The following is a 19,542-nucleotide window of genomic DNA, read 5'->3' on the forward strand; positions in this document are numbered from 1 at the left end:
TTTTACTTGTGACCTTCAAGCCTATGCAAGAGAAAAAAAGTGTTTTTTTCCATCTCAGTCTCCTTAAGGGTCTTTTCATTTCAGCAGTTTTTAAAGATGAAAGGGTTATTTGTCTTTCTCTTTCAGGTCAGCCTATAAATCCAGAGGAGAAAGCAGCTTTTCTAATGATAAGATGCCATTTCCATTGTGAAACTGAACCAATTTCACGCAGACTACCCCAGCAAGTCTGCCATTCCCTTGATAGAGAAATAACGGTCGCTCCCATTCCTCTTTAATCTCAACCAAAAGCTAAAAATGTTTCATCAGCCATGGTTTGCTTTCTGCTTGCCTTTGGGAATGTCTGCATTGCCTTTCTTGGAAAACAAATAAGTGTTTCTGCTGCCTTAACTTAGAAACAATAATAAACGGAAGCCTTTTATATGGTAAACTAATAAGAAGTACTTCTGCTGTACTTCTGTTTTTCTGTGTGCTGATATTGCACACATACACAAAGAAACCTGAGCACAAACAGGTCAGTTTTCCAAACTTTTAATGCTCATGTTGCTTGGTGTAAATACAATTAAAGCAGCTTATAGGAACAGATTTTTTGGCCTGGAAAAAAAGGGCGTTTGATTCGGGTACTTAGAATCCTTCAAGGTACAGTATTTATTGATCAAGTCAATTTTGGGAACATCTTCATCGATCAGCAATGATAGATAGGCCTAGGGACAAAAGCAAGAAATTAAGTTCAGAAAATTGAGGATGGAAAACAGGAAGCAGTTCTTTACACAAAGCGTTGTGGGAGTCTGGAACAAGCTTGCTATCTGCTTTCTGAAGCTGGGATACTTTAAGACACATGAATTTCTGAAGGCTATGTTTTTAGCAACAATGCAAGCAAAATGTGCCAGATGACTTTGTGTCATTTGTACCCTTTTGTTATGTTCTATGTTCTGATATAAATCCATCTATTTAAAATGAAGGTGAAACAGGTAAAACCTTATCATATTGAGGTCTTCAGGTGGTAAAAAATTGCTACTTCAGGCCAAAATGGGAGTCTATCTTGACTCAATGTACTAAGGTAAGTTATTCAGATCTACACACCTTGTCAATTCAGATACATTATATATACTCTTGAATCCTTTCCACTATCTGCAGGTACTTAGAAAACATTTACATACACATACGCACAGGTGGAAAGTTTATATATATGTACAAAGAACTTGGAAAATATATTATCAAACAAATATGTACAGAATAAACATTTGACTGGTATAAGAAAATGGATTGAAAACTTTAAAATATAGATTAAAAGTGGCTGTTTAAAGTAAGATTAATCTTTTCTTTTATAATCTCATGCTGCAAAGTGTGGTTATACTTAAACCTTAATATTGCTGGTTACAGCAAAATATAGATTAATTCTCTACATGTCTTGAGATTTTTTGAAAAATCTTACAGTTGCCTTTCAATTATTTTGGGTGAAGAGAAATTTTCTGGTGTTCGAAGAAACCAAGTGTGACAGCACTGGCACTTTAAGAGCTTAATTTGGATTCACTGCTCATTCCATTTGCAGTTCATAGATTTCAAATGACTTCTGCTCTGAAGTATCGAGGATCTAATCACAGCCCAAAGTCGTTAGTTAAGCTGACTACAGGACTTGCATGAGAAACCACACATCTAACACCCTAGATCATCAGTGGGAATTTGACTTTATTATACAGCTTCTGTTCAGTTCTCAGATTGCAAGACTAAACACAAAACTGCACTGGACAACTCAGAGATGACAGACTCCTAGGACCAGTTGGCACTGTTAAGTCAACCCAGCAGGTGTTCTTAGAATGAAGAGTGAAACAAAAACCAGGGGAAACAAGAGGAATCAGCCATACTGTTGAAGCCTATACCTGGCTGCATTTAAGAAATGGCTCTATGAGATCCTTAGAGCTGCCTAGATGGCCTAAATGGCCTCATCTTGTCTGTAACTGTTCTCATATTCTCTTGTATTCACATTATATTCCTATGTACTCTGGCAGAACAGAGATATGAGGAATACATGTCCATGATCCCCCCAAGAACCCAATCCATTAACATGGAATATACCGCTCAGGCGCAAATGACAATATGTGTGTCCATCACTTTGTTTTAACTAAGTAATGTGTTATCTATAGTAAGAATGCTAGGCAAAAAAAAATACTTCACTCACGTGTAAAGGGAAAGGGGCAATATTCACTTCATGTCTCACTCTACAATGAACAGATCTTCTTGCTCAACCATATGCAAATAATCATACATATATATTTTATGAAAATGCATAGCAAATGATGCAACCTTGGTGATGAAACACAACAGATGTGTAGTGAAATTGCAGTCAACCTTACTGCCGAGTGGCTATTTTACAATAACTTCTTGCACCACACTGAAACTGAAAATAATCTGTAAAGTCCAGGATTATTTTTCTTAGATAAACCAAAGCTGATAAACATATAACATTCAGGTGAATCCTTGATTAAAAACAATTATTTGCTTAATTGCCTGGTCTGGGAAGAATCTTTGATTATGAAAATCTACCTAATTAACCTATTGTTTGTCACCACTCAGCTGATTATCTGTTGCATTTCTAGCTCAATCAGCGCAAAACTGCTGATTAGAAAGTCCTGTACAACAGGGTTTAACTACTGAAAGAAGAGATACTGTACATGAAGACATGTTCAGACGTGACAGTGGAGTATATTTAAAGCTAGACAAGTTGGCTACAGACGTCTTGCAAACAGGAAATAGACCACAGCGCAATGCTGATTTTAATCAAGCCATCTACAGTAAAGACATAAAAAGAAATTAAAGTATCTTACAACTGTAAGATATGTTTAGGAATCTGGACTCTGGATCTAAGAACAGAGGGCTTTTATTTTTTAGGTGTTTAAATAAACCCACCATTCTGATACAAACTCATTCTGATTTCTACATACATTCAAATTAGACCAAATACTAGATGTCTAGGCAGTATGGAGAACACAATATGATTCCATAAACTGACACAAAATGATTTTTTTGGGGTCAAATTAAGCATGTTGGATGAAATGAATGAATGGTTATTACAGACAGCATGAAAATAACTTAAAATCACGTGTTTCCCTTTTGCTTTTCGGTTTCCTCTATTAAACGTTAAATTGAAATAATACCGTGGAACACTGAAGCCGCCCAAAATATTGTTCAGCACCTGCATATAGAAGGGAGAGCTGCTGAAGCAATGTAATTTAATTATTTTTCATAAATTCAGGATTAGCGTGAAGCTAAGTAGGGCTCATTTACATTAGAGAAATATCATTATGATAATTACTGCAAAATTGTGAATTCATTAGTTTTCAATGCACATGTGCACATTACTGTAACTCAATATATGTTACACAGTAAAGTGTGATTAATGCTTAAAAAGGAAAAGGTTTCCCACATAAATATGTGCTTTTTCCTGATGGAATTCAGTAGATATACTGTATCATATGGGAAGGAGATAAAAGGGCTGTTAACGCTGTTATGAAAAACAAATTATTTCTGATCCAGTTGACAATTTTAATTACTATGTCAAACGACCTGTTAATGAATTATTCAGATGTGCACTAATATTCAGAGCCTTGAACAATAACAGTCTAGAAAGAGATTAAGATTAGATGGAGTGTTTAGCAATGTAGTCATTCACCTGTATATTTTCAACTTGGAATAAAACTATAAACTCTGAGCCTCTAAGTGAAGCCTGCGGAAAATATGGAAAAGATCACAAGAGATTTTTATGACCTCATATGAGTTCAGACTGACAGCTGATGATATACAGCAGTACTCTTGATTTAGGAAATGGGGTAGCACACAAAGTATTCTCTCAAGGGTAAATCTGTGTAGCCTATTCTCCTTTTAAAAGACAATGAAAACATCTTGTGACTCAGCCCTTCGAACTTACATTCATTAAGTGAGCACTTGAAAAGGACATTCAGCTTTATCTTCTCAACTAAAGCAATACACATTTCAGTTTCACAGACAAAGGCCTAATGTTAATAAAGCCTTAGAGACCCTCAGTCAGGAGATACACATTCCCAGGGGGCTAGAATTGGTAAACGTAAAACTGACAGCTAAAGAAGCTTATAGCCCAGAAAAACCTGTGGTGTTAAGCGTCTTTATACAATCAGGCAATTTCAGGAATTTGCTCATGACATAACACAAAGGCAAACAAAGGCTCTCCCAGCACTAATGGCAGTGAACAGCCAATGTGTGCAGGATGGCCAGGAAACTAAACACGCAAGGGTATAGCAGAACACAACAGCACTTTGGGACCTATTTATACTTAACCATAGCCAGGCAAGTAATGGCTCTTAGCAGCTGAGGAAATTGAGCTATATGCAGGGAAAAGCATTTTCCCAGACTTGACATTACAAGGGCAAAGCACAGTTTTCATGAAAGCAGGTTTAATCCTTTGCCGTACAGACTGGAACCACCCTGCCAGAGTGCAGCAGTTTTAACTGATCACATGTTGCTCAGTGTCAACTGCAGACTGCTCCAGGGTGATTAGATGGCCTGCTGTGATTCTATTGTCAACTGAGGAGGAATTAGCTGTATTTTTTTTTTGCTATGGAGCACTGTAGCACCTGTCAATGCAATAAATGATCAATAATAATACAAAAGTACTTCTCCTGTGTAACTAGCCTTAAATTTTGTGGACTCCTGTTGCCTGGGTTTACTGTACAAACACTGACTGATTAAAAAGTTGATTTATATGTTAATAGGACGATATTTAAATTATGGCTGACACAGCAGCACAGTGGTTAGCATTGCTACCACAAAGCACTGATGTCATGGATTCAATTCTGGATTCTGGTGTGCTGTCTGTGAGGAGTTTGTATGTTCTTCCTGTGTTTGCATGGTTTTACTCTGGATGCACTCCCACAGTCCAAAAACATAGAGGTATATTAACAGGCTTGAGGAAAAATTGGCCCTAGGTGTGTCTGCACTGGAAAGGGCTGGTGTCCCATCGAGGGTGTACCCTGCCTTGTGCCTGTCACTTGCAGAGAATAGGCTCCAGCTTCTCTGTGACCCCACATTGGAAGAAACATAAAATGAATGGATATTTTAATTCCGTCTGAACCAGTAAGGCTGTAAATTCTTAAACATCACTCATGAGAGCTAATTAGCATAATGTGGGAATGTAGTTTAATACAATTAGTAATACGTTTAGAATAATCATTTTTTATCCGTTGTTAGGGGGAATTACCAAATGCAACATTATTGCTTTTGACTGTATATGAAAATGAAAAACTGCTGTGTTGTGTGTAAATGTTTTGTTATGATTTCAGGAAAAAAAACATAGTTTAGATTAATTTTGGGCTTATTTGAAAGAAAAACAAACAATATAATGTATATTCAGCTTTGCCTTTATAATAAGAGTTCATTTTCTCTATTCACTAAATATGAACAGAACTTACTCTACTTAGGAAAACTGCAGAATGTTCACAAATATACTGCTTGTTTTATAAATCACTGTTTAAAAGAAAAAAACACAACTGAAACACCATGAAGGAGCCGATTTATCTTGTTAGCTTAGCTTCAGGCAGCAAATGTACTAATGTGTCATTACAATAAATGTGTCATTATCGCCATTAGACAGAATCTACACCTTGCAAATAAAATATTGCTTCCTGCTTCTGTCAAAGATTATTTTCCGCAAATTCTCAATCATAGCCAACCTTTTAAACAATAACAAAATTATTATTCTAAAATGAAGCACCTGTATTTTGATAAAAAAATGCATTCATATAATTTCGGGCACTAGATTCTTACTGATTCGTAGTGTAGTTTCAGCTCTTCAAGAAAAAAAAATATCAAACACTTCCCAGAACCTTCTGGAACATTCTGGTTCTTATTTGTTAGTTACTCTTGACAGAAGAGTGTAATACTGTTCAAGTACAGTATTTGATCATCCACAGGAATTAAAGTTAACTTTCTCAAGCCAACGTATTTAAATTAATTTGCAAATAAAACAGAAACAAAGAGGTCATTCACAGCCCCTACAATAAAGCAGAAATAACTTCCCCGGCACCAGTATACTTCATTTCACTTCCATAGAGAATTAGTGTTAAAAATGAAACAAAGTTCCATATTTATTATCCCAATGGATTATTTTTTTATTAAAAAAATGATAGAGAGTAATTGGGTTTCTTCTTTTGTCCACAAGGTACTTTGGAATATATTAAAATAAAATAAAAAACTTCAATAAGTGTGAGATCTTTCTGCATTACAAAAACATCCATCTCCCTTCTTGGCGAAACCCCTAATGGTTAGTTTGTCTTTCTAGACGACAAGCAAGTTAAGTACTTTGGGGTCAGAATAAATGCATTACTGCAGTTTTGCTTTCAAAAGCTATAACATCCATCATTTCATGCCAAGGCTTAGCAATGACAGTGATGACAGATTAGTGTTCATTTCCTTGGCTTTTGACATAGAAATCATAGCAAGGAGAAACAATTGTAGCTTGGTGAGCCAGTATTTAGGTTCCCTTCAAACTTCCTTCTTTTTAATAAGTAAGTAGGCACATACTCTATCCTCACCATGTAGGACTGGGCTAAAGCTCACAAAAATGTTTTAAAATTGTTCGCAGAAGACGATTAGGAGATAAATATAAATGTATAAAATGGGGGGTAGAACTACTACACTTAGAGAACTAAAAATAAACAACACAATAATGCCTTTGAGTCCAATGTTGCTTACCAAAAACTCTTGAATTAAAATGTTCCTGATCTTTGAAAAGCAAATAACTTAATCACCTTCATAAACTGCAGCACAGCTACAACAACCTTATTTCTGAGTAATCTTTCCTACGAATACAGAATATATTATATATTATATTCAGTATTATATTTCTCATCTTCAGCAAGTCATTATAGACTGCCTGGGACTAAAACAAATTTCCTTAAGTTCCATCTCCACCTAATGTGTATTAACTGGGCAGAAGCCAATTGGTCCCTAAGCAGCCTGTAGTAGTTTTGAGTCCCGGCCAATGATAGTGACTTCTTAAAATATGGCAGTGAATTTGGCATGTCTCTTAAGATTACTGTATTTCTTATTTTTATCCATGGGTTGTGCTGCCTGTTTCTGTCAAATTCTGCATGTGACTATACTGCCAGTTTGCTTATGTATTTCACTTAAGTGGATGTGGATAAACAACTCTCTATTTTATTCAACTGAGAAAAAAAGGAAGTTCTGCAGAAAATATTAGTTGTAAACGTTTTTGCAGTTAATTTTAAAATAGCCTGAAGCAGACTGTGGAGATGCTGGTTAAAGATCATGCTGGTATCACAAGACAATTATTCCGAACAAAGAAAAAACACATATACCCGGCATATCCAAAGAAGTGAGAGGCTCTGTTATTGTGTCAGTATTTAAAAGAAATAAAGAAAATTCTTGCATCAGAATGTGCACTGAGCTTGCCACAGGCTACAGTCAAAGGAAATGTCTCACTATAATGTGATCTCATTTGTACAGCATTTCCTTGGAAATAATTCATATAAATGTTGCAATCGTTTTTGAAGTTGTGAAGTATTGTGCAGCAAAAGAAACTTAAAATTGTCTTTAAAAAAGTAATAATGTTTTTAGAAATTTCTGTTGTTCTATATCTATATAAAGAATAACTGTCACTGAATAGTTTGTTCTAGAGGCACCAGGAGAGCACAGATTGAAGATGCTGACACTTCACAGAACAAATGTTATTAAAGAAATAACAAAAGTGAAAAAAGCTGTCACTTACATTGTGAAACGAGTTCTGAGGTGTTTAAAGGAAAACAATCCCTGACAGCATTCTCAGTAGTTTATTTTAACATTAGAAGACAAAGCATTTGTTTCAATTAACTAGTTTATGGGTTAATGCTGAACAGCTCCTAACCCCATTACTGTAGGCCCTGCCCCACTCACCTATGAAGCCAAGCTGGGAGAATTCTAAGATCATCCACTCCTCAGAGGGTTGCTGGAGGGCAAAGTTTTTCATGGTGGTGAAGTAGTTGGGCCGGGCAACGATGTCATCTTCTAGCTAATGAAAGGAGAGATAAAAACGAGTCATTCAGATGTTCTAAAGACCCATTGTTAGGAACAGATGAGCATTTATCTAGAAAATGCAATTGTATGCCATAGCAGGCTAAGAGTCTGGGCCAGGGACAGTAATATTGCAAATAAGTATCTCCTCTCAGCTTTCTCCGTTTGAAAGACAAGATCAAGTGTATGGCCAAGAACTGAATGTTGTGGAGTGAAAAAAAAACCTTCCATTAGAAAGCTTTACATTAGACACAACAATAGAAACCCAAAACTTGGGAACAGAAGCCAAATAAGAAATATGGAGAAAACTGTGAGTCATAAGTAGAGGAACATGAATGATGAGTATTACATTTTATTAATTAAAATCATCAAATGTATCATGATCAAGATGGAATCTTAGTCCATGGCTAAAATTATGTGGTGTAATCTTCAAATATCCAGGAACTAGTCGAGAAAGAACCCTCACAAATGAAAAAAAGAATGTATTAAAAGTACAGACATACTTGCTTTGAACTAAATGCAGGAAATTAACATTCCTGGCTTACATGAAATCAAAGAAACTCAGGACAATAACCCCTACATGAGTGTGCATTCTCTAGTCAAGATTACAAGGGCTGCGCCTCCAGTTTGACTGTGATGTTTCAAAATGTAGATCTGGAGCGTTAACATGAAAGTAAAAGTCCAGCTGATTGCAACACATTAAATTAACACATTAATTACAAATCATTTGTAATACATTTATTTGTCACAGAGGTGCTTGCCAAAGGCTATCTGGAGATCATGTAATATTTGCAAAACTGACAGAAAGATCAACTACTGCTTTGCCTTTTTTACAGATATACAAGTGAAGCTCTAGCACTTGAAATAAAAGCACAGATGCTCAGATAAAATGATATAATCCAATATATGGTTAAAAGCATTTCTCACACTTTTTTTGTCACCCCATGCACCAGCAACCCCGAATAACTCCAAGAGCATGTGCATGTTGACATCGCTTTAAAGCCTCTCACTCCTATTGCTCGACAGTTAATTGAGTATAGGAAAAAGATGAAAGTCACTGCGACCCTCTTGCACAGCTAATTGATTTATAATGAATCTGTAACAGCAGAGAAAGTTAATCACTAGGGAACAGGACTACCATCTCCCAGCTCTCCCTCTCTGTTCCCTGTTTTCACTGGAACAAAACAATAATGGTTTCTTTGTTCCTCTGACACTCAAGAACAGGATGTGCAGTGATTGGAGAACCAATCTTCAAAACTTCAAATCTTTCTCAAATTAGTTACACCCTCCTTGCTGCTCTTTGTGGAACGGATGGAAACACCAACACATTATCACTATCATTTGTCTGAGCGTGAAATTTACTTTTGTGTAGAAGTACCTGAAACATCAGAACTTCTGATAATCACAGCAATGTGTGGAAGAGAAGCAGAAGAGATCATTAAACTGAACAGGAGTAAACTTATTTTGTATAAATATGCAAAGAAATATGTTAAGGTGCACACATGTACTAAGTGTGCACTTAGTTATTATTATGCGCTTAAGTTATGCACCTAATTATCATATGGAAATTCTGATGCTAATCAGTACTAAGCAATTAAGTATTTTCTGTCTATGGGAGTAGAGCCAGATTGTTTTCTTTATTTATAGCAGTACAGCCTAGCCAGCAGGACAACATAGCAGCAAACTTTTGTTTTAATCTAATCTGTTATGTGATCAGGAGCTTATTAACACAATCTTAACGTAAATATTTACATAAAAATGTGACACTCGTCTCTTTTACTTTATAGTTGATTGTATTCTCTTATTCACCCCATGCTATATGCTAAAACAGTAAATGCAAGTAATTAAGGTGCCTATCTCACAAAATCTGTCTATATCTCAAGAATGATTATGATTGATTATTCCTCTGCCTGTCTTTTTAACTGGGCACTTCAGACTTGCTACAAGGTAACATTACTTAAGATTTAAAGATTATGAAATCATCACTTTTTATATGTTTTGCTGAGCAAAGGGTCAGTAACCTCAGTCTAATAAAAACTTGAATATACTGTAGATTTTTACGTGTGTATTTAAAATTTGTCAAAACTCTGCCATGTGTAGTACAAAAAAAAGATACAACAGCCACATTCATTCTTACCTGAACATAGTATGTTCCTTTAGACTGAGCATACATCATCAGAAAACAGTAATCCAAATTCTGCTTTGTCCGCCACCTAAAAAAAGACAGAAGAATTAGTTAAGACTGCTGTGTGTGAAATTCAGTCCTTTAAAACCCAATACCACAGTCATAAACATTCACCACAAGCTTTTATTTTTACCTGAATGAGACAAAAAAAGGCCACAGTTTTAATTATAATCTTTATTTTGATGTAGTTAACAATTTAGTTAGGAATTGCTTTTATCCAACTTCAAATCAATTAAGAGTTTACGATGGACAGAAAAAGATTCCACCACAGAGCTGCTAGGACTGTTAGGAGTTGTTACTACTAGTAGTGTCAAACCAATGTAACAGTGTTATAAAAATCAGATGGTTTAATTTAGACATGTACTAACCCAAGTAATTGAGTGTACCATAAAAAATCTTTATTAAGCAGGAATGGTAGATCCATATTGGAAAAATAAATGATTAAATCTCCCAGATTTAACAGTAAGAAAGGGTGTTATAGTGGCCCAGACATCCAAAGAATCCATTAGAACAAAGAAGGGAGCAGAGATTAATTCATCTGAGCAGCAGAAAATAAAACTCCCTAATCCCTCCAGTAAATGAAAAGAGAATCGAAAAAGTGTGGGATGTTGAGTTTAGATAATGGGGTTTCAAAGCAGCAAATGGGTGACCACATAAATCTGCAACAAATGGTGTGTAAAGGCTTAATCTGAGTTAATTTAACTCTTATCCTGCTACACAGCTTTCATTCCTTTGGACATTAACCACATTTAAGAAGTTATTGCTTATTTGTAAAAACCTTAACTGGATTAAGGCTAGGGTGAGAATGCACTACAACAATCTTGTAAGCATTATACTTTTGACCTAAATTACACAAACTAGATTTTTTCTGTTCCTGAAATGTGATTTGGGAGTATTCTACAAAACCCTTCAATGTGGAACTAATACTCTATAGTGAAGTAAACAGAGAAACACAAAATCCACAAAGATGTGAAAGAGTCAGCAGTTTACACATTGGTCAGCATAATACAGTCTTGTTTTGAGAGAATTAGTAAAGATCTGGTGATTTACTGCATCTTATCTGCTGACTCTCAAAGGGTTAAATCTGATTATAAACTTAAAGCTCTGTTCTAAATTCCTCTTTGCTTATCGAACACTTTATGGAGCGCTGAACCACAGGGAATCACCTCCATTAAGAGAGGATATTTGCTACTACTGAGGCAACACAATTAGAAGATGCATTTAGTGGGTTTAGTATAATGTATAAGAGATTGCATATAGAATTATATAACCAGGGGATACTGCCTGGAAGCTTCAGATGACATCATAATCAATGATTTTAAAATGCTGCCCCTGAGGTCAAATATCTTTATTTCTGCCTGTGCTTCATTTGACACTGATTCATTTAAACATACTGCCAGCAGCAAAATGCCATAGACAAATTAAATAAAATATTAATGGTTTATATACTGAGACCATATCTTTCACCTCCCTTTACCTAAAGGATCTGGCACAATTAATCAAGCGACATTTTATGGTGTACAAATGTCGCACTTTTGAACTAAGCTATTTCATGTTCAGTAATGTGTATGTTGTTGTTTTTTAGAAATGGACAGTATATTGAAATAGGCCCATTGAAATCGGAGTGGCCTACATTTCCTGAGAGCACAAGCTTGTTTCAGAAAATATACTGTCCGTCCTCCACTTAGGAAGCCAACGAACAATAAAACTGTAAATCCATAAATTGTGTAGGCAGCTTAGAGACATGCGACTTGTTTAATGAACAGTTGTACCACAACATTATTTTAACAGTGATGATAATAACCTTCAAAGCAGGCATGTTCAAATCTCACTGGAATCATAAACCGTTAGAAAGGCAATCTGCCATCCCTGTACACTTTTGAGCTTACTTTGTTCTAAATGCTGGTGCTAAATTAAACCCTGGTCCCCACACATTGATACCCTTAATGTACAACGCTTGTGATGTATGCCCATGCTCTTAATTCAGGCAAGCAGGAAGAGCAGCAGTGCATCTCATCTGTTTTCAGTGCCTTTTACCGGAGTAGCAGTGACCGACTTTCTCTTGTAAATTTCAGAAAACCTCTTCCCTAACTTGCTATATTAATAGGCCAGCCGCTTTGTGTCATCTTACCACAGCATAAAAAACAATATGAGGATGCCAGCTTGACAGAAGGCACCCAATAATGACAATATATAGTTCCAAGATGCTGTACTATCCTTCATCCAGCACAGCACAGATGTTACTGTTCACTTTCCAAGAAACGTACATTTGGCACATACAGGAATTATTCCACTAGACAAATTACTAATTATGCTAGATCAGAAAAATGTAAAGGCAGTGTGAATGTCAATACTTATCACTATTTTCTCTTTTCTCTTCCTGTGGCTTATAGGTCATGGCAATCTCTACAAACTGTAGCTCTATTTCTCACACTTTGCTTTAACATTTTGTTCCTGAATTCAGCTTCCTTATTCTCAACTTGAGTTAACATCGTCCAAGGGATTGAGACTTTCATTTTCATTTTTGTTTTAAGAAATCGTTAATGAAATAATTAAACTACAGTTTATACACTATTAACAGCTGGTGTTAAAACACTAAGACACAGACACATTTAGTTAACGTTTCCATATTAATCACTAACATTTTAAATCTTAGTGGAAAATGGATCAAAGAAATTGGATCCAGACTTTTAAGATAACAGTTTAAAGCCAATAACGTTAAGTGGTAGTTTTCTTCCTTTGAGAGTTCAAAAATAGACATAAAAACAATTTAAAAACTGTTACTTCCTCCTAATTCCTTGTCTATCAACATGTTCATTTCTGGAGGCAATTGTTCACAGGACTTACTGTGAATGCCACCTCCCTTGGAATCAAAAGAACAAAAGCAGTACATGTAGATATTGGTGTGTCACCATTTTCTCAGAAAGAGACCGCTAAGAATATCTTCAAGAAATAATGCAAAAATAAATTTTGCACTATTTGGTAGCACTGTCATTGCAGACTTTAAGCACAGACATAACAAAAAACTACCACATTTAAACTGGAACAAACGGTTTAAGATGAGCACAATATGGGTAAATCTTTATTAAAAAATACATTCCGGGGAAAAACTGTACATAAGTTGGCTTTAAAACTAAAATCATAAATGCAAACATGGAACGCTGATTTAAAGAAAGGTCTCAGAAAGCTGCTTTCTTATGAAAAGAATAAAGAAAGTCGTGGGAGATTTGGCATGAAACTGCAGAAATAAAGTCTGTCATGATTGTAACTACTATAACTGAAAACAAGATAAGAAAGACTAGCAGCTTACTGCTATTCCCCTCTGCCAGGCTATGAACCACTCAGGGGAAGAATGCAGACACTGCACTTGGAACTACAGATTGGGAAAAGAAGAAACACTAGTTTGGTTCCTCTAACATTGATGTGAGGGAAGAAAACCTTGATCTCAGCGGGACCCCGTGCTTTTCCTACTTACTTTGATAGGGTATAATGGCATACATTTCCACAGCATCACTGGGCCTGCCTTCCATCAATTGAGGTAATGACAATATATTTAGAAAAAAATATTTCTGGCTGCCAAGTGGCTCCAGCAGTATAACAGTGGTACCCGCTGAGAAGGAAGGTTAAATCCAGGAATCTGAAGTTCGACTGCGAGTCACATCACTGACTGTCAGCGACAGGGATATCCAGACTCTCCAAGTGGCAGTGCACAGCTGGTAATGTACTGTGGGGATTAGTGGGGTTGCCAGGGTTCTCTAATTGTTTAGTGAAACAGCGATTACTGCATTACTACGGTGACATTAGGGAGGGATGCGTTATACTTCCAATAGGCACTAACATTCCAGGAAAATACTGTGGGTCAGAAGAGCTAATCGGTCCATCCTCATTCTCCTTGGCTGGTACGAGAGTATAAGAACCACTGCGGTGAGCCTCGGTCAAGACAGTAGGAAACCATTTATTGACTGCAAATTCAAGAGCTTAATGTGAAAACTACCACAAACAGATGAAGAAAATGATAACAGCATTCATTTATTAATAATAATTCATTTTGAAGGGTGTAGATAACGTTGTTTAAAAAAAACAACGTTTCCCAATTCCAGCGCCTCGCAAACAAAAAGGACACAAAAATGAAAAAATGTATTTCCTTTAACAGCAAATTCACGCTCAGACACGATAAAATAATACACATGCTGCACCCAAAAAACGTGCCTTCAGTAAGAATCACATTTAGACAGTATTAAGACTCTCCCAACAGCATGTAGCAATTAAGAAACATCCATATTGTTACCAAATAAAGAATAAGGATGAAGTAATTTTATTGGCGAAGTTTCCAACAGTTTATTAGCAGCACACTGTGATGTTCATCTTTGTCCAATATATCCCAGCATCCAGGCAGAGATCCGTACATATATTTCTAAAAAAATCATGTACTCCCAGCCGGTCTTTTATAACCTCTTAGACAACATTTTTTTTTTTTGAGTCCTGAGTTGAAATAGAAGCACAAAGCTAAATAATCTCCTAAAATGTGAAATCTGGAACTCTGTTATTTCATCTTGGATCAATCCAACAATGACAAAAGACTTCAAAATTAGAGTAAGATTAGCAAGTGCTGGCCTGGTGTTGCCTCTGTTCATCATTATTCTGTTTTGCAGCAGCCAGATGTCAGCCCTGACACTGCCCATACAGCTGCTGTCCCCTTTTCTGTTTTTCTCTAACATCTGGCGAGTCACGCAATCTCACACTCTGTGTAATACAAAAGAGGTGTGAAAGCAGAAAAATATACCATATAGTAAGAACCCAAATGAAAACACATTTTTTGTAAGAATGCAAGAATATGACTCTTGTCTTAGTGTCCAGATTTTTCATTACTAGTTTATTTACTGTTGTAAACCTAGACTGAGTTTGCATCTTTAAATCTTTGTAGGCTATTCCTAGATCATAATTTAGTTTACCACAGTGAGAAGAATAATCCTTTTTTTTTTGCTAAAACATATCCTTCCCTTACATTCTGTGATGTACTTAGATCCTGTGGGGATATAAAATCTCTTACACATTTTGCAGACTTTACAATTTTGAAGACTTCTCATTACATAAGGCAGGTAAAGATAAATATTTGGAAGACTTTCTTGAAACTCTTGAACATCTTAAGTTGCACAAATGATTGAAAACTAATGGGGATATATAAGAAGCATGGCCAGGCAGAGATACATCCAGAACAGCACAAATCCATGAAGGGAGACTGGAGAGCTGGAAAGATACACCTACAAACTTCAAAATACTCTCGGGTGTACAGCACATCTGGAACAAGAAAATCAAAACAGCAACACGCCTACTTAGACAAGTAGAGAAAAATAACATGAATAACATGGGTACTTAATCACTGCAGAACCAAAACACACAGACTCATGCAGTGAAAGACAGACATATAAATGCACTTGAGACATTTATGCTTCCCGGTTTTGTCATCTGCCATAAAAGAATCAACAGAAAAGATTGTTCTTTTCTTTAAAAACTAGAAGTGACTAATGGCAAAGGGTTAGAGGTAAGTAAGATCTGCCTGTGCACAATTTTATTGATCTGCACTTTCTGTGATTTACCAGCAAAGCTCAGACATTTGTCTGAATCATAAGTCTTGAGCTGAAAACACAGATCAAAAACACTTTCTTCAAGTGTGTGTAATTGCTTCCTTCATTCTGTCCACCTAATCAGTGCATATAGCCATAAGGTCTACTTGCCCAGACAAGACTATTCAGATTCTTTCCTGGTGAGCAATATTTTATATAACCCTTTTTAGGAAGCAAACGTAATGCAAAATATTTTAGAGTGAAGATATTACATTTTATTTTCTTAATATTCAGTAATTAAAAATAAAACTAGAAAGCACAAGATCTGACTCTAGACAAGCATATATTTAGTTTTATATAAAGATGACAAACTGAAAGGTGGAAACTAAAGCTTTAACCTGAAATCAGGTCAGTAAATGATGTGACTTTCTCTCAAACTAGTTCATGTCCAAGAACTAGTGTCTATGTATGTTATTTTCTGGGTGCTCCAATTTTGTCCCACATAGTCCAAAGACATGCCAGTGGTTAACCGTCATCCCTAAACTGCATGGCATGTGAGTGAATGTGTTTGTGCCCTATGATGGACTGGCATGACTTTCAGGGCCTTGCCCCACCTTTTGCCCTCCAGCTTACTGCCATCCTGTAAGGATAAAGTGCTTACTGAATGTGTCTGCACTAACAGTGATTCTCAGTTAATAACCTGCTACTCCATCCCCAAAACAACAAGCCTCTGACTACTTCCTGGGTGGGGGTTGGTAGAATGAGCTACAACGCTAAGGCCTACTTAAAACAGACTTGCACTTATATCTCTGTTTTAATATTTAATCAGCAGTGGTTTATTAACTTTGTATGCATCAGTACTTATAATTCCTTTTACAAGCTATTTCATTTGTACACACATCCTGGGGTGCAGTCAGAAATGACATGAGCCGGCTGATGATTGCGGCCAGTGCTGCTAGCTGATTATTTGACTGAATGGTGAAAGAATGAAGACTAACAAAGACTGACTTGAATGCTGTGAGATGAGATAAAAATGAGATAAAAAATATAAAAAAATAACATGTACAAAAAGTGTCTTACTAAGGTTAGCAGAATCACATGAAGTGCATTCTGACACCTTAGAGTACAACCACAATACTTGTACCAAATAATCACACTAGACTAAAAAAAGCAACTGATAAAAATGAGATGAAATAATGAATTTGTGCATTTAATCATTACCCAAGCTTACCTCATCTACTGAGTATGAGCTTTTAGTTCAAGTGAAAAGTTTTTATTCAAGATTTTAACTCCACATAAACTTGATATTTTTCAGATTTTGTTTATATGGTGATTTTTCTTAAGAGAACAGCATAATTCAACTTTGATAACTGCTTTGCTGTAGAGGGGGAGTGAATTAAATTTTGTTCTACAAAAAATGTCTAGGAAACATTTTATTTAGTAGGGAAAGAGGAGTATAAAAGACACCAGAAAGAGCGATCATTATCCTTATATTATTACCAAAGAAAACGGCACTGAATTAGAACCCCTGCAGTTCAAGTAGTAATGTTTTCCTGCTGAGCTATAACAGTCAACTTCCGTTACCAGTGCAGGCAGGCACCTGATCAGCACTGAAGAATAAACAAAGTTTTCTGGTCACAAAACCAACATACAGGATTTTGTGCAGTTGGGAAAATAAATCTTTTGGTATTTTACTGATCTCTCCTCTTGCTCTTAAGCAAAGAGATCAGAGCCAATACAGGCGAACATTCTTTTGAAATAATGTGACTGACATCTCCAAGACACAGTTCTCTCCTCCACTGCTACCCTTACCTTAGACAACACTGCACCATTCAGTATGAAGCAAGGGGGCCTTATCTCTAACACATCACCACTGAACTCATTAATCTATAGCTTACACAAGGAAACAACAGAAGCCAATGTTATTTTGAAGCATGTTGACTGAATGCAGGCTTGGTGAAGAAACAACACAACTGAGAGCAACAAAATGTGGAACTTAAGGTAGCAGGGGGCTACGTCCTGCAAACCACAGCAGAGTGTGATAAAAAGGACAAACTTTGAACTTCCTGCTGACATTTTGCAAGATGTTGCTCAATTGCACAGCATACTTCACATGTAGTTTTAATACTGTACATAAGAATTATATTTACGATCACACTTATCTCTCTGTCTCTGTTCTCAAAGAAGGGTTTCTCAGCTCCCATAGCAGAAAGACTACAGAAACTAAACTCATTCTGAAACTAAGTTTCAGGGTGATATGGCCAGCAACTCACAACTGGCAACCCACTGAAGCTAAGCAGGTGTGAGCCTGGTCAGTACCTGGATGGGAGACCTCCTGGGAAAAACTAAGGTTGCTGCTGGAAGAGGTGTTAGTGGGGCCAGCAGGGGGTGCTCACCCTGTGGTCCATGTGGGTCCTAATGCCCCAGTATAGTGATGGGGACACTATACTGTAAACAGGCGCCGTCCTTCGGATGAGACGTAAAACCGAGGTCCTGACTCTCTGTGGTCATTAAAAATCCCAGGGCGCTTCTCGAAAAGAGTAGGGGTGTAACCCCGGTGTCCTGGCCAAATTTCCAATTGGCCCTTACCAATCATGGCCTCCTAATAATCCCCTTCTATGAATTGGCTACATTACTCTGCTCTCCTCCCCCACTGATAGCTGATGTGTGGTGAGCGTTCTGGCGCACTATGGCTGCCGTCGCATCATCCAGGTGGATGTTGCACATTGGTGGTGGTGGAGGGGAGTCCCCATTACCTGTAAAGCGCTTTGAGTGGAGTGTCCAGAAAAGCGCTATATAAGTGTAAGCAATTATTATTATTATTATAAGTTCACATCTTCCCCCTTCTCTCAATGACCGACTTCTTTTCATGTAATCTTCTCTATTCTCATGCTGGTTTTGACTTCACACCTTTCTTCACCCCTCTCCACTTAGCACTTCCTGAGTAACCTCTATGCCTCTCCCCTCCCCTCGCCCAGCTTTTGTCCTTCTGTGCTCTTTAATCTTTGCTTTCTCACACATGAAGAAGGCTTCACAGCCGAAACGTTGTTTTCTCTCTTCTCTTTTCAGCATGAAATATTACTTGTTCCTATTACTTGTTCCTTTGCAAACTACGCATGCTGACGCAGCTACCCACCAGAATTATACTTTGTGGAAGATGTTAAATATAACATAGTATTCCAGTAGTGTAAGAAGCTCTTTGTTTATAACCCCTTGCATTTCATTTCAATACAAATAAAAAGGACAAAGGTTTTTTTTTATACCAGGTTGCTTTCTTCACTTTATGCACATGGATCCTCTGTTCCTGAAATTTCTCCACCTACGAAATTACATTCAGTTTTGTTCTCGGCTTGTTGTAATAGCCCTCACAGGACTCAGTGAAAGGCAGACAGGAAGAAAGCATGATTGTTACTTCCATAACCCCAGCCAATCTCTTTTATATACTGTGTTCAATGGCAACACAGTAAAGACCCATGTGAAACAATAATGATATTTTAGGTATCTGCGAAACGAGGTAAATAAATGGCCCATGTTCAGTCTTATCAGTGCAGGTAACTATGTGTTGTCAAATATGATACAATCATCACAAATGATGGATGTTGGTTTTGTTAGAATCACCATCAGATAGGAAGAATCTGTCATACTACACATTAATCTCTTTTAGCCATTATTCAGTAGAATTGTGGACCCTGGTTCATATTTATATAAAAAAGGATCTGCAATTTATCTTTTTCTCATTCATGACACCACAAGAAA

General features: G+C 36.7%; 1 protein-coding gene across 2 annotated transcripts in view; it reads right to left on the reverse strand.

The window, feature by feature from the left end:
• Nucleotides 1-19,542, reverse strand: part of mgat4b (alpha-1,3-mannosyl-glycoprotein 4-beta-N-acetylglucosaminyltransferase B) — a 112,115-nt gene that overhangs the window by 17,235 nt on the left and 75,338 nt on the right. For both annotated transcript variants that reach the window (XM_088604524.1, XM_088604523.1), the window contains exons 7-8: nt 10,175-10,250; nt 7,921-8,035 (exon numbers count right to left, since the gene is read on the reverse strand). In XM_088604524.1, the coding sequence (XP_088460650.1) occupies nt 7,921-8,035; nt 10,175-10,250 (191 nt within the window). The remainder of the gene's footprint in view (nt 1-7,920; nt 8,036-10,174; nt 10,251-19,542) is intronic.

Source organism: Lepisosteus platostomus, chromosome 13 (assembly GCF_059453375.1).
Source record: "Lepisosteus platostomus isolate fLepPlt1 chromosome 13, fLepPlt1.hap1, whole genome shotgun sequence".
NCBI classification, from domain to species: Eukaryota; Metazoa; Chordata; class Actinopteri; order Semionotiformes; family Lepisosteidae; genus Lepisosteus; species Lepisosteus platostomus.